This window comes from Hippopotamus amphibius, chromosome 15, assembly GCF_030028045.1.
Source record: "Hippopotamus amphibius kiboko isolate mHipAmp2 chromosome 15, mHipAmp2.hap2, whole genome shotgun sequence".
NCBI classification, from domain to species: domain Eukaryota; kingdom Metazoa; phylum Chordata; class Mammalia; order Artiodactyla; family Hippopotamidae; genus Hippopotamus; species Hippopotamus amphibius.
The window spans coordinates 11,388,471-11,404,474 of record NC_080200.1 but is presented as its reverse complement, the minus strand read 5'-3'; the positions used below and the strand labels follow the sequence as shown (position 1 = coordinate 11,404,474).

General features: G+C 40.3%; 1 protein-coding gene across 1 annotated transcript; it reads right to left on the bottom strand.

Annotated features, from left to right (window-relative positions):
• Positions 1-6,837: 6,837 nt before the first annotated feature.
• Positions 6,838-15,713, bottom strand: LOC130836233 (zinc finger protein 709-like). The gene is made up of 5 exons (XM_057708300.1): positions 15,693-15,713; positions 9,055-9,181; positions 8,791-8,851; positions 7,829-8,101; positions 6,838-7,756 (listed from the first exon to the last, which is right to left on the bottom strand). Exons 1-5 carry the CDS (start codon positions 15,711-15,713, stop codon positions 6,838-6,840), a joined length of 1,401 nt encoding a protein of 466 aa, XP_057564283.1.
• Between the last annotated feature and the right edge of the window lie 291 nt (positions 15,714-16,004).

Here is a 16,004-nt window from a genome sequence, read left to right as displayed (position 1 = left end):
AGTTGCTTCACCTCCAGTTAAGTGACAATTCTATTTGTCTCTGATATTGGGAGCACTGTTTGCCATGTACTCAAATCTCTTATGAATCTAAGAAGAGGTGCAGTCACTTTTCAGGTTGTTCAGCTTTTTTTCTTGTTGTGAAGATGATGATTATTCACAGCTCTTTACACATCAGAGCAGAAACTACCCATTCAGTTGTGTCGCTGCTTTTTTTCCCTTATAAGGCTGTGTACCACTTAAACTTATTCGTTGCTCTGCTAGTGACCATGTCTGTGGTTTCAAAGTTTTTCTTCTGTGATCATATTTGAATCTCTGAATTTATTTCCTCATGTTCTAAAATATCCTACCCTGAATACGTTTGTCACGCTGAAGACATTTTCCATGAGTTACCTTATGTTTTTTTTTTAATTTTTATTGGAATATGGTCGCTTTACAATGTTGTGTTAGCGTCCACTGCACAACAAAATGAATCAGCCATACACATACAGATATCCCCTCCCTTTTGGACTTCTTCCCATTTAGGTTACCACAGTGCATTAGGTAGAGTTCCCAGTGCTATACAGTATGTTCCCATCAGTAGTCTATTTTCTACATAGTATCAATAATGTATATGTTTCAATCTCAGTCTCCCAATTCCTCCCACCCCACCCCTAGAGTTACCTTCTGTTTTATTTTGCCCTTTTTGGGGCAGGATTAACACCTTACCCAGAATGGGATTGGATGTCAACACTGATGTTGTCAAGTGCATCAATAGAAAGATATTTATTACTCAAAGGTACTTTCTAAGGAGAGTAGGGCAAGGGCAAGCCAGTTCAGGTGCCTTGTGCAAAGAATGGCTTGGCCCTTTAATGTGTGTACAAGTGGAGGCTGCAGATTTTCAAGATTTGACCTTCCTACTTGCTGACGCAAAAAAGAAAAGGAGCACGTGTCAACCTTCCTAACTTAGTTATCCACTGTAGGCCAGAAAGAGAGCCGGTACCCGAAGCCTTAAAAGTCATATATCAAAAATGGAGATCTGTTTTTTTTTTTTTTAAAGATTTATTTATTTATTTTGGCTGCACCAGGTCTTAGTTGCGGCACGTGGGATCTTCTTTCTGGCATTTGGGATCTTTTAGTTTCAGCATGCAGACTTCTTAGCTGTAGCATGCATGCAGGTTCTAGTTCCCCGACCAGGGATCGAACCCAGACCCTGTGCATTGGGAGCTTGGAGTCTTACCCACTGGGCCACCAAGGAAGCCCCTGGGATCGGTTCTTTATTAAAGTTCACTCCTGAGGTTTACAGACTGAATGATGCCACATCTCATTTAAATGAATTTGAATATTAACTGAAGAGCCACGTGACACAAGCCACACATTATAAATACGATGATGAAGCTTCAAAACAACCTTGGAATCCTGTCATCCCTGGGTGTTGGAGGGATCCAGGAATGTGTCAGTATGGTTCTGGAACTCTGTTCAAATATTTGAAAAAGGCTGTTATTGTTTATTTTAATTTTCTGTCTCTATTGTGCTACTGGGAGCACCTTGCCAGTGTAGTCTACCCACATGCAGCAAGCAGCCCTCCTAGGGGAACAGAACAGGGTCCCCCTCCCTGGCTCAGAAATAGTGCAAAGCCAACTGGCCATCAGCTACCATGTCTGCCAGAGAGTTGTCCTTCATGGAAAACACCTGAAGCATTAGCTGTCTGCTACATGTATGTTGAAAGTTTTTGACATTTCTTGATTGGCATTGATGATGTGTTTATTGAATGACATCATGTGCCCAGGTCAGTGCCAGTGGCTCCAATGACAGTGACCTTATGATTGTAAGTTGTAGGAAAAGAGCACGTTTGTGTTGGATGGGCCAGAAGGGTTTGAAGGAGGGTGCCCCAAATGAAATACTGACATTCAGGGGTAACAGTATATGGATGATGTTAGGAGGAAGAACCGAGAGTGGGATATACATGTGGTGGCCAGGATGCACTATGACAATAAACCAATTACCTGTAGGAGGTGACCAGTCTGACAGAAATGTCTAGTATAGAAAGGCTCTACCCATAAGCCTGATGATCAGAACAAAGTAACTGGCCCCGAAGACTGTGGATTGAATCTGGAAATAATACACTGAATAGCAGGAAGACATATATAGAAGAAAGCAAGGTTTAAGTAAGCCATTTGGACATCCTATGAGGGTTGTAGACTGGGGTCCTAAGACAGCCACTAAATGCCTTTCTCAAGAGCCTGGTTTTTCAGAATTAAAAAATTCTGAATTTTCAGAATTCTTTTCAGCATTGAGTTGATATCAATAATTTCTACAGTGTGTTAGTGAGTCATTGCATTTTGGTTTCAGAAGGGTTATGTGTGATAGGATAAGTAATTTTTGTACATAAGTATCTACCAAGGTCAGAGCATAGCAAGTAGCCAGCAGAGGGGCCCTACGAAGTCTGTTTGCCATCAGCTGTAGGGACCCCTTCCTTGGTCGGGAAATTATGTCTATTGAGTTTATTACCAATGATGTGTTTGTTCACATCAGGTACACTGGTCAGTCACTAAGGCAGCTATGGCAGAGATGTCCCATGAATATAGCCTAATATTGAGGTTAGAGGCCTCTAAATGGTTAGATTGTGGGGGCTCACAGGGCCAAGGTTAATACCATCACCTCCCAGGTGAGAGCATGGTCAGAAGTCAATTTATTGCTCTGAACACTGAGCCTCTGCAGAAATGATGTTTAATATATACACAGAGTAAGGACTGGCATTGATTTGGACGTGGATATTGTGAGGCAAGTTATTCTCAGAGTTCTTACTGCCAAAGGGAGCAACTTTGGATGAGGAGCTGTGATTGGTGGATGAGAGACCTTGATCATTGGCAGTGGCCAAACGACCTATAACAATGTGCAGGTGAGTTCCATTCTTGGCTAGGGAACTCTCTAGTGCTAACACGATGGCCTGGAGTCTGATTAATCCATCTGATGTTTGGCTAATCCATCTCATCCCAGACGGCCTGTTTGATTTAGGGACAGAATGCAGCATCTCTGCCATGGACCCCATCAGGTGTGGTAGCAGCACACTGTATATAAAGTATGTGAACTCCCTGGTCTCTCATGTGATCCAAGTGACTCCTCAAGAGGCCATGTGTCCAGAAAGAAGTGACCTACTCCAGAACAAAAGGCATCAACTCAGTTCGGGGGGTGGGGGGACAATATATAGTTCTTCCAGTAAGTGGGATGTGACAGAGGGACCCATTTATGCTCTATGCTGCAAGTACCAATGCCTTTTTAACGAGGACAACTCTGGTGAGCAAAACCAAGGGATCCTATATTCATGACCCAAGGCAAAATGGGAAGTTGCCTGTGGAGCCTCAACTCTGGCAATGGGAGGGCCTCCATTTACAGAACAGCTCTGTCAGCTGCCAGCAAAGCTGCTCTAATTGTGGGCAGTAACAGCTGAGGAGGCTAGTTTCCGGAACAAGAAGGCCTTGGACGACTTATGTCCACCGTGGGTGGTTTAGAGACACCTGGATGCATAAACAGAGGCTGCTGAAGCCTTTATGGTAAAGGAGTTTGGGCAGGGAGATGGTAATGGAGTAACTGCTATTCAGACAGGTTCTAGAGTGTATGATTCCTTGTTCAAACTCAGTAAACATCGAAGTGCTGGGTGAGTAAGCAAGCAGGCACACTTTACAGATAGGAGATGGCTCGGATTACTGATGTGCCAGGACAGGGGTTCTGCCAGCTGCTTCTGTTGCCCTCACAACTCACACCCACTGGTGTTGCCTCCAGAAATTTTCCAGAGTGGGACATGCATTGATTCCTAAAGATGTTTCTACATAAGCAGGCACAAGAAGGCTTGAGAGCTGGAAATAAATAGTCTATGGATGGTGATAAAAGGAAATTATGCTGACTTACATGAATGAGGAAATCCTTCCTGACAGGACAGTAGGTCAAGGTGAAACACTGGGTCAAGGCCACTGCTTCACAATGCAGCAGAGAGGGAATTCCCTGGTGGTCCAGTGGATAGGACTCTGTGCACTCACTACCAAGGGCTCAGGTTCAATCCCTGGCTGGGGAACTGAGACCCTGCAAGCCGCCCAGCACACAGCCAAAAATAAATCAACAAAATAGACTTTAAAATACTCTCAACTGTGAAACATGAATTACTTTCCAAGTAGACACAGGAGGCCTTACAGAAAAATTCAAACCAATAGATTTTGATGTGGAACTTGTGAAGACATCAGGGGAAAACTACACTTCTAAGAAAACAGAAATCAAACACCCAGTGGTGGTGGGACTTCCCTGGTGGTCCAGTGGTAAAGAATCTGCCTTCTAATACAGGTGGGTTTGATCCCTGATCAGGGAACTAAGATCCTACATGCTGTGGGGGGCAACTAAGCCCTTGTGCCACAACTACTGAGCTTGAGCACCTCAACTAGAGAGCCTGCAAGCCACAAACTACAGAGCCCACATGCCCTGGAGCCTGCACACCACAACTAGAGAGAAGCCTACACACTGCAACTAGAGAGCCTGAAACAAAGAGCCCATGTGCACCACAAAGAAAGATCCCGCATGCCTCAACAAAGATTCCCACGTGCTGCAACTAGGACCCAGCAGCCAAAAAATAATAAATAAATAAGTATAAATAATAATAAAAACATTTGTTGGTGGTGTGGAGGATACTCTTTAAATATAAGGGCACAGAATCTGGAAGATACGCTGGAAGATGGTGTCCTCAAACCTCATATGTGTCTATCTCCTCCCAGTGTGATGGCTCCAAAGTCTGAAGAATGTCTTCTTTGCATTTGCCTTTAAATCACACAAAGGTAAGCTCTCGGTGAATTCTAACATGGAACCACAAAGGAGATGGATTCTGGAAAGTCTAGGCCCTAACGTTACTCACAAGCAAGATATCTCCAACTCAAGATTTTCTGTCCTATGCACAAGTCTCTTAATTACCAAATACCAGTCAGTAGAAAAGAAAAAGCAAATAGGAAAAACATAAATTTACATAAAATTATACTCTGACAACCTTGCCATTCATTACAATTTTTAAAAATTTTTTTTCTATTTTTTACAATAAACTGCATATATTTAGAGTGTACAATTTGGTATCCCAATCTCCCAATTCATTCCCACCACCACCAACCCTCCCTGCTTTCCCCACTTGGTGTTCCTATGTTTGTTCTCCACATCTGTGTCTCTATTTCTGCCTTGCAAACTGGTTGATTTGTACCATTTTTCTATAGTCCACATATATGTGTTAATATACAATATTTGTTTTTCTCTTTCTGACTCACTTCACTCTGTATGACAGTCTCTAGGTCCATCCATGTCTCTACAAATGTCCCAGTTTCGTTGCTTTTTACAGCTGAGTAATATTCCATTGTATGTATGTACCACATCTTCTTTATCCATTCATCTGTTGATGGACATTTAGGTTGCTTCCATGTCCTGGCTATTGTAAATAGTGCTGCAATGAACACTGGAGTGCATGTGTCTTTTTGAATTATGGTGTTTTCTGGGTATATGCCCAGTAGTGGGATTGCTGGGTCATATGGTAGTTCCATTTTTAGTTTTTCAAGGAACCTCCATACTGTTCTCCATAGTGACTGTATCAATTTACATTCCCACCAGCAGTGCAAGCGCGTTCCCTTTTCTCCATACCCTCTCCAGCATTTACTGTTTGTAGACTTTCTGATGATGCCCATTCTAACCTGTGTGAGGTGATACCTCATTGTAGTTTTGATTTGCATTTCTCTAATAATTAGTGATGTTGAGCAGCTTTTCATGTGCCTCTTGGCCACCCATCATTCATTACAATTTATTTCAAGTGTTTAAGAGAATGGAAAACTGAAAAAGGCCCCTATATCCACCAGTCCCAAAAAAGGTACTATATACAGTAGATTAGGGATATCCGGGAACTGTCACCCAAGACTGGTAGGAAAATACCAATAAATACCAAACTGCTATTTTCAGTGGCCCTTTAATGAATAGCACATTATAAAAATGTAAGCCTAACTGCATAGTAGAAATATACTTTTATTCATCCATGGATCTAAAAAGCTTCAAAACAGAAACAAAAAAATACCATGATCTGATTAAATAAAAAATCCCTACCTTTAAACCTTAAGTTCTATTGTTGAAACAGAACTTACAGTATTAACTCATATTAATATTCATTTCTAAAGTTAGTAGGAAACCACCATTCAAGGATACACTTGAAGAAAGATCCTCAGTAAACAGAACATATTTATAAACTTTTAAAACAACTCTTTCATACCAAAGGTTTTCTGGAATATTAGGCATGGAGTACTTTCCATCAAGTTATCTCGTGTTACTGACATTTATATTTCTTAATCATGGGAGTTTTCACATCTAAGGATGTGGGCCAATTGAAATGTTTCCCAAGCTGTTTACAAATAAGAAGTTTTACCTAGTGAATCTTTTCATGCCTTCATAAATTACTGTGATGAGAAGGCTTTCCCACATTCTTCACATTTATGTTTTCTCGATATGGTGTTGTCTCATGTGCTTTCAAATTCCTGACAGAGAAATGAAGGCTTTCCCACATTCCTAACATTGATAAGGTTTCTCTATCAAATGTGAATTCTTTCACACACTAGAGCCTAAGTGGAAGTGAAGGTTTTCCCACATATTTTACATTCATAGCGTTTCTGTCCAATGTGAATCCTTTCATGTTTTTTGAAGAGAACTGGTAAGATACAAATGTTTTCCCATGTTCCTTACATTTGTAGTGTATTTCTCCAAGGTGACTTCTTTCTTCCTTTTTTTTTTCTAAAATTTTCATTGTAGTTGATTTACAATGTTATGTTAGTTTCACATATACATATATCTACTCTTTTTTTAGATTCTTTTCCCATACAGGTTATTAGAGAGAACTGAATAGAGTCCAGTGTGATTTCTTTCATGATTCTGTAAACCTTTTCGAGAACCAAAAAGTAAACCACATTTTTTACACCAATAGGGTTTCTCTCCAGTGTGACTCCTTTCATGTATTTTAAGAGAACTGGGATTAATAAATACTTCCTCACATTCTTTATATTCATAAGGTCCATCTCCAGTGTGTGTTATTATGTGTTTTTTAAAGGTTTTTGGCCATGTGAAGGCTTTCCCACATTCCTTACACTTATAAGGTTTTTCACCAGTGTGCTTTCTTTCGTGTGTTTGGAAACCATTTTGAGAACTAAAATTTTTACCACATTTTTTACACTGGTAGGGTTTCTCTCCAGTGTGACTCCTTTCATGTATTTTAAGAGAACTGGGATTAATGAACACTCTGTAACATTCTTTACATTTATAAGGTCCATCTCCAGTGTGTGTTATCATGTGATATTGCAAGTTGCTGTACCATGTGTAGGCTTTCCCACATTCCTTACACTCATAGGGTTTTTCTCCAGTGTGAATTCTTTTATGATTTCGGAGAGAACTAGGACTACTCAATGCTTTAGAACATGTTTTACACACATATAAGTTCTCTCCAGTGTGACTTATTTTGTGTACTTGTAAGGATCTGAAGTAACTGAAGCCTTTATCACAGTGTTTACACTTATAGGGTTTCTCTCCAGTGTGATTTCTTTCATGTACTTTAAGGGAACTGGGATTAATGAATACTTTCTCACATTCCTTACACTTATAAGGTCCATCTCCAGTGTGTATTATCATGTGTTTTCGAAACGATGTGAGCCATGTGAAGGCTTTCCCACATTCCTTGCATTTATAGGGTTTTTCTCCAGTGTGGATTCTTTCATGTTTTCGAAGACAACTAAGAGTACTAAATGCTTTAGAACAAGTTTTACATTCGTACAGTTTCTCTCCAGTGTGACTTCTTTTGTGCTGTAGGAAGGAAGTGAGATGATTAAAGGATTTACCACAGTGCTTACATTTATATAGCTTGTCACCATATTTTTGACCCTCTTCCGGTTCATGTTTGATGTGACATTTCATGTGTCTAGTAAGGGATGAATGATTCATAAAGACTTTTCCACACAGAATGCGTGGTTTTAATCCAGTAGTTTTCTTCTTCGGATTAAGACATGGAATAAGGCTGAAGTTTTCTCCACATGGACTACTGTCTTTATGTTCAGAGAGTCTCTCTACCATAGGAGTTCTGTGAAAAATGAGAAACATGTTTTTTAATGACTTCTTTATTGACCTTATATTGTATTTATTTTGATTTATAGGATTAGCATAGGTTTCCCACCTTGTATGAATTGTTAGAAATTGAATATACTGAATGCTCTGCAACAGGACTTCACTCTTCCTACTATTCAAGTGATATTCAAATATAGTGTTTATTAATAATGTTTGGAAGTGAACTATTTTGCAAACATCTAACATTTGTGTCACATTTAAGAAAGTGTTTTTTGGTAGAAATTTTCTAAAAATTAAATTTGAAGAAGGAGCTATTTATTTTGTTTGCTTATTTATTTATTTATTTATTTATATTTATATTTTTTGGCTGCACTGGGTCTTTGTTGCTGCGTGTGGGCTATCTCTAGTCATGGCGAGCGGGGGCTACTCTGTGTTGCAGTGCATGGGCTTCTCATTGCAGTGGCTTCTCTTGTTGCAGAGCACAGGCTCTAGGCACACAGGCTTCAGTAGTTGTGGTGCACAGGCTTAGTTGCTCCATGGCATGTGGGATCTTCCCAGACCAGGGCTCGAACCCATGTCCCCTGCATTGGCAGGTGGATTCTTAACCACTGTGCCACCAGGGAAGTCCCTGTTTGCTTGTTTTTTAAATTTTATTAATTTACCAGGATTCTCACATGAGACAGTGCCTTGTACTGTGTGACTTACCTTAGGCTTCCCCCTTGGTTTTTATACCTGTCTCCAATGTCATGATCTTCCCATGAATTTCCTAAAATGCAGACCCAGAAAAATTATTCTAAAATATTAGAATTAATAAGAATTATTTGACTGTATGTCCATTGTTTATGGTGACCAAGCCCAGTTTATATCCCAACATCCTCCCTTCCCCATTTCCATATCTTAGAACAACATCAAGTAGCATGAAGCATTTGTTCTCTGATTAACTAGGTGAAGGAAAGTCACCATCCTCACCTACTGAGGCCAGGTTCCTCAAGGTTTCCTGCATCACATCTCTGTAGATTTTCCTCTGTGAGGGTTCCAGTAGAGTCCACTCCTCCAGGGTGAAGTTCACAGCCACATCCTCAAAGGCCACTGAATCCTAAAACATCCCAAATAAGTGGACAGTAAGATGTATGAGCCTGATGGAACTAGACATTTACACTCCATTTACAGGAAGGTTATGTGTGACTCTGTTGTCTGTAGACAATTATTCTATGACTGGGTCATCAGAAACTTACTCTCTCTACACTTCCTTATAAATTTAACAACATCATGACTACATGGAAGCTATTTACACATTATTTCTGTGATCACATTGTATCTTATACCTCTTTAACAAGAGAGCCCAGAAGTTGTAGGGAAATGACAGAAATGCTATACAAATGAAAGAAATATCATTTTAAGAATGTTGATGTTGTGTGTGAAAATTCTTTCATTTTCTTCCTTATTATCCACCATTTACAACGTTCCATGAGGGAGATGATCAAGACTGCATAAGTTTACAATGAATGAGTTTCCTGAGAAGAACTGGAAGGTTTTCTTCCTGGTCCTATCACCAAACATGAGAGTCTACAGGGCCTGTAGAAATCAAACTTATACCAAAGCCCAGTTGACCACACTGTCCCAAAGTCCTCCAGGGCTTTAGAAGTAATCAGATGCTCCTGATTGAATGAAAATCTTCTTGTGGGGAAGCACTGCTTTTAAGTTGCCTAATAATGATCAGACTGTGTTCTTCTCTTCTCTCTATGTATAATTTCACGCAGCTAGAAAGTCATTCTTTTTTTTGGCTGTGTTTTGGGTCTTCGTTGCTACTCGCAGGCTTTCTCTCTAGGTGCAGTGAGTGTGGGCTACTCTTCATTCTGCTGTGTGGGCGTCTCACTGGTGTGGCTTCTCTTGTTGCAAAGCCCAGACTCTAGGCACATGGGCTTCAGTAGTTGCAGTACGCAGACTCAGTAGTTGTGGCACACAGGCTCTAGGGCACACAGGCTTCAGTAGTTGTGGCACACGGGCTTAGTTGTGGCTCATGGGCTCTAGAGTGCAGGCTCAGTAGTGGGCACATAGGCTTAGTTGCTCCGTGGCATGTGGGATCTTCCTGGACCAAGGATTGAACCTGTATCCCCTGCGTTGGCAGGTGGATTCTTAACCACTGTGCAACCAGGGAAGTCCCTGGAAAGTTATTCTAAACTTAGAGCTCAGACCCAAGGGAAAAGGAATAATAACTAAGACCACAAAATCCCTCCACTCCTGGGCCTCAGGGCTCCTTGCAGCCAAATTATAGAACACATAATGAGATAATAGGCAGAATAACTCTTTCTGGTCAAAGCCTGTTCCCTTGAGGAATAGAATAATAAGAGCTATAGACTGCAAGCGAGTTCACTGAAGTCCATATGTGTTGATGGTGAATTTGTCCATGATTATAAAATATGTAAAGGTTTCATCAGTGGATTCCTCCAAAACAACATAAAATTTCCATTCTGCAATTTCAGGACCTAGTGTTTCCTGAGCAGCCACCCTAGCTGCTGCCCAGCCAACTTCCATTCTGGAATTTATGAAGTTAGAAGCTGTGATTCTTAATCTCACTAGAAGAGAATGAAAAAATTTGAAGTAAAGTCTTCCTAGAGTCATGAGATCAGTGACTTCAAAGAGCAAATTGATGTCTCCAAAACTGGGAAAGAAAAAATAAAGATGTTTTTGAAATATGCCCCAAATATCTTGTTCTTAAGGCCTCTAATGGAACAGGAAAAAGTTTCACCAAGCTGTATTGCAAAAACAAAAGAAAAAAAAAGAAAGAATACAATATTCATATACTTAGCATAACCTTCTGTAACATAAGATTTAAAATACACATAATAAAAATAACTGAAAGAAAAGACAGAAACAAAGTAACAATCACTGATATTTTCCTAAAATTAATGTTAAACTACAAATGTAGAGCCATGAAGCTCAGTGAACACTAAGAATGAAAACATCTGAAATGGAGACCAAAGTGTCATATTCAAACTAGGGAAAAATCAAAGGCAAAAAGAATATATTTTAAGAAGCTAGAGGGGGAAACACACCTGAGGTATAGACAAATGAATTAGAATTAAATTGGGCTTCTTTTCAGAAAACAAGAACAGAGTGGACTGAAATACTTAAAGTTTTTAAATTAAAAAACCATCCAGAATTCTATATCAAGCAAAATTGTTCTTTTTAGTTATTTATTTATTTGGTTGTGCCTGGTGTTAGTTGCGGCAGCTGGGCTCCTTAGTTGTGGCATTCGAACTCTTAGTTGCAGCATGCATGTGGGATCTAGTTCCCTGACCAGGGATCAAACCTGGGCCCCCTGCATTGGGAGCGTGGAGTCTTAACCACTGCACCACCATGGAAGTCTCTCAAGTACAATTATTCTTAAAAAATAAAGATGAAATAAGGACTTTCTGCAACAAAAATTGAGGGTATTTGTCATTAGTCCACCTACTTTGAAAAAAACGTTCAAAATTCATAAGAATACAAATGATGAAGGTGGATTAGAAGAGGAATAGACAGTTTTTATATTATCATGTATAACAGACGACACTTTATGTACAATGATGTTAACAACACTGACACTGGTAATGAAAACCTTGTGAGTAAGTGAAATAAGAGAGGGGGGAGTTAAGAATAGTGTGGTATGAGGTACCTGTACAACCACTGAAGAAGTATAGTGTTGGGCTTCCCTGGTGGTGCAGTAGTTAAGACTCCCCCTGCCAATGCAGGGGACATGGGTTTGAGCCCTGGTCCGAGAAGATCCCACATGCCACAGAGCAACTAAGCTCGTGCACCACAACTACTGAGCCTGTATGCCACAACTACTGAGCTTGCGCTCTAGAGCCTGTGAGCCACAACTACTGAGCCCATGTGCTGCAACTACAGAAGCCCACACGCCTAGAGGCTATGCTCCACAACAAGAGCACAGGCTCCACTGCAACAAGAAGCCTGTGCAGCGCAACGAAGAGTAGCCTCTGCTCTCCACAACTAGAGAAAGCCTGGGCAGCAGCAACAAAGACCCAACACAGCCAATAAATAAACAAATAAATAAGAAGTATAGTGTTATGTGACAGAGAATGTGGGTTAGTTCTAAATGTATACTGAAAACTCAAGAGCAACCACTAAAAAAGTTTTTTTTTAATGTGTAATTGATAGGCTAAGAGAGGATAAAATGAAGAATCGGGTAAAATGCTCAATTAAAGCCAGAGAAGGTAGAAAAAAGGGGTAAGGCAAATGAATGAAAGAGTAATGGCAACATATAGAAACAGTAGAATGTGTGGTAGATACTAACCCAACTGTGTTAATCACCACTTCAATCATCAATGGTCCAAAAACAAATGAAAGACAAATACAGTAATATCAGATGTTAAAAATTGTAATTACATGTAGTGTGCCAAAAAACCATTTTAAATGTGAAGACACAGGTAGATGAAAGGTAAAGGGATGGAGAAAAATGTGCCATGCCAAAACTAATCAAAAGAAAGGTGGCATTTGGGCTTCCCTGGTGGCGCAGTGGTTAAGAATCCACCTGCCAATGCAGGGGACATGGTTTCGAGCCCTGTTCCTGGAAGATCCCGCATGCCACAGAGCAACTAAGCCAGTGCACCACGACCACTAAGCCTGCGCTCTAGAGCCTGTGAGCCACAACTACTCAGCCCAAGTGCCGCAACTACTGAAGCCCACATGCCTAGAACCTGTGCTCTGCAACAAGAAGCCACTGCAATAAGACGCCTGTGCAGTGCAGTGAAGAGTAGCCCTCGCTCACCACAACTAGAGAAAGCCCACACAGCAACAAAGACCCAACGCAGCCAATAATAAACAATTTTTTAAGCTGAAAAAAAAAAAGAGAAAGGAACTAGTGGGAAATGAAAATGAAAAAGGATTTGATAAAATCCAACATCCATTTATGAAAACAAACTACTAATAGAGGGAACTTTCAGTTCTCGAGAATGAACACCTTCATGAATCCTGTAGCTAAATCTATAACATTTGTTTGTATAATATGATTATCCCTGTGAAACATCTGAAAGAATCCACGACAGAGATAGCTCCTGGAATCAGTAAGAGACTGAAATTGAGGGTTAATCAACTTCTTTCCTACAGGCCCACATGAATGTACTCAAGTGAACTTGGACAAAGAAGGAAAGGCAATTCAAATGAAAAGGAAATCTTTTAAACAAACAGCGCTTAAAATAATGGATATTCACATAAAACACATGCACGCACACAGACCCACAATGAATGTAGACACAGGCCTTACACACTTCACAAAAAATAACTCAAAACACACCATAGATCTAAATGTAAGGTGCAATAGCAATAAACTCCTAGAAAATAATATAGAAGGAAATGTAGGTGACGTTGGGTTTAGTGATGAATTTTCAAATATAACACCAAATGCAATGTCTGTAAAAGTTTTAAAAAACATTTTCCTTTCACTTTATTGAAAGGAAAAAACCTTGCTCTGAGAAAGACAATGTTAAGAGCATGAAAAGGCAAGTCTGAGAGGCGAAAATCTTTCCAAACACTTATGTGATCAATGACTGGTATCCAACATACTCAAAGAACTATTAAAGCTCAACAGTAAGAAAAAAAACCTAATTAAAAATCGGCAAAATGTCTGAACAAACAGCTTCCCAAAGATATACAGAGGGACTTCCTAGGTGGTGCAGTGGTTAAGAATCTGCCTGCCAATGCAGGGGACATGGATTCAATCCCTGGTCCAGGAAGACCCCACATGCCGTGGAGCAACTAAGCCTGTGCACCACAACCACTGAGCCTGTGCTCTAGGGGCCACGAGCCACAACTACTGAGCCCATGTGCCAAGATTGCTGCAGCCCATGCGCTGAGAGCCCGTGCTCCACAACAAGAGAAGCCACTGCAATGAGAAGCCCACACACAGCGATGAAGAGTAGCCCCTGCTCACCACAACTAGATAAAGCCCACACAGCAATGAAGACCCAATGCACAATAATAAAAAAACAAATTTTTTTTTTAAAAAAGAAGATATGCAGAAAAGTAATAGGCTACATGAAAACACACTCAACATCAAATGGGAAATGGAAACTAAAACAACAAGGTATCACAACACACTTACAAATGGCTAAAATGCAAAACACTTGAACACCAAATACTGGTGAAGATGTAAAGATAATCTTCATTTATTGCTGAGAGGAAAGGAACTTGGTATCCCAACATTGAAAGACAGGAGCTTTCTATTAAGAAAATATACTCTCACTATGTATAGTAAGATCCATCAGTCACACTCCTTGCTATTTTGTCCACATGAGTTGAAATCTTATGTTCATAGAAAACCTGTACACAAATCTGGAGGGGCTTTATTCATAACTGGCATGAGTTAAAGGTAAGCAAGATATTCCTCAAGAGTCAAATAAATGATCAGTGGTATATCCATACGATGACATACTATTCAGTGATTTAAAAAAATGAGGTACCTGTAACTGGATCTAGAGCTTAATTAACAGATGCTCTATTACTGTGCTATTGCAAAACTGTTCTCAGCTCAAAACTGTCATGTTGGTTCTAACTAATAATAAACATCGATATAAGAAAAAAAAAGAAATGAGGTATCAAGGCATGAAAACACATGGAGGAAGCTTAAAAACATATTGCTGAATTAAAGAAGCCAATCAAACAAGGCTATATACTGTATGATTCCAAGTATATGACGATCTGTAAAAGACAAAAGCATGAGACAGTAAAATGATCTTTGGATGTGAAGGATTTGGGAGTTAGAGAAACAGGTGAAATCAATAGGTGAAGCACAGAGTATTTTTAGGGAAGTGAAACTATACAACTGAGGAAACGACGAACACCTGTATTTGTCAAACCCATACATCAGACATGCATTACATAATACAAAAAATTATATAATACAAAAAGCCCATGCTAATGTAATCTGTGCACTTAAACACAACAGTATTGGTTCAGCAGTTGTAACAAATATATCAGTCATACCAGATTTATTTAAAAAGTGAATACCATGTGGATAGAGAAGGGTTACTGTGAGAACTCTATAATTTCTAATCAGTTTTTTTCTAAACCTAAAACTGATCTAAATAAACCAAAGTTGGGAGTTCCTTGGTTGTCCAGGGATTAGGACTCACTGATTTCACTGCCGAGGCCCCAGGTTCAATACCTGGTTGGGGAACTAAGATCCTGCAAAAAAACAAACAAAAACCCTGTAGTCTATTTAAAAATAAAAAAAAAGATGGAGACAGATCTGTACAACTCATCCTGATGAATGCCTGATGTTTGGTGAGGTGTGGTGACCGCTGGGTTTGGTTCTCCATCAAGGCTATCCCAATTAAGGGATGAAGGGCAGCAACTCACCACTGAGCTCCAACATGGTCCAGGGTGTATTGTCATCCTCAGTCTGTGTGCTCCCCAGAGCTGTGCATTCAGTTAATCCCAAGCAACTACCCAGGGAACCAAGGTGTTGGAGAGGGTGGCTCCTCTAGCATCATAGCATCTTTCAAAGGACTGAAGAAAAAAATGGCATCTCTCCAAGGGAGGCATAAGCCAGAGGGTCAAGATTTGGCTCCATCCTATCACAAGTAGGTGTGAGTAGCCAGGCTGACCTGCTGGGGTGCTGTTCCCATGACCAGGGCTATCACAGGCACCTCAGTGGATGGCCATATGATCAGTGCTTATGGGAGGCCTCTATTTTCTAGAGAACCCAGAACACATGTAACTAAGCAGGACCCTATGGGGCCTTCCCAGAACAGACCCTCTGCACCCCCATCAATGTCCTCTGCCTGCCTCTTGTCTCCTTAGCCTCCTAGGTCTTCGAGTTACATAGAATAAATTTAATCAGAGATGCAAAAAGGAAAACAGTCAAGCAAGACAAAATACGCAGGTGAGTCAAAAATTTCCCGCACTCTGGCTGTAGC

Coding starts and splice junctions, on each gene's coding strand:
- LOC130836233 (XM_057708300.1), bottom strand. CDS start 15,713: ATGGGAACAGCACCCCAGCAG. Junction 9,182..15,692: donor TGGGAACAGCACCCCAGCAG/GTCAGCCTGGCT, acceptor GGGATGTTTTAG/GATTCAGTGGCCTTTGAGGA. Junction 7,757..7,828: donor CATCTCACTTCCTTCCTACA/GCACAAAAGAAG, acceptor TAGTACTCTTAG/TTGTCTTCGAAAACATGAAA.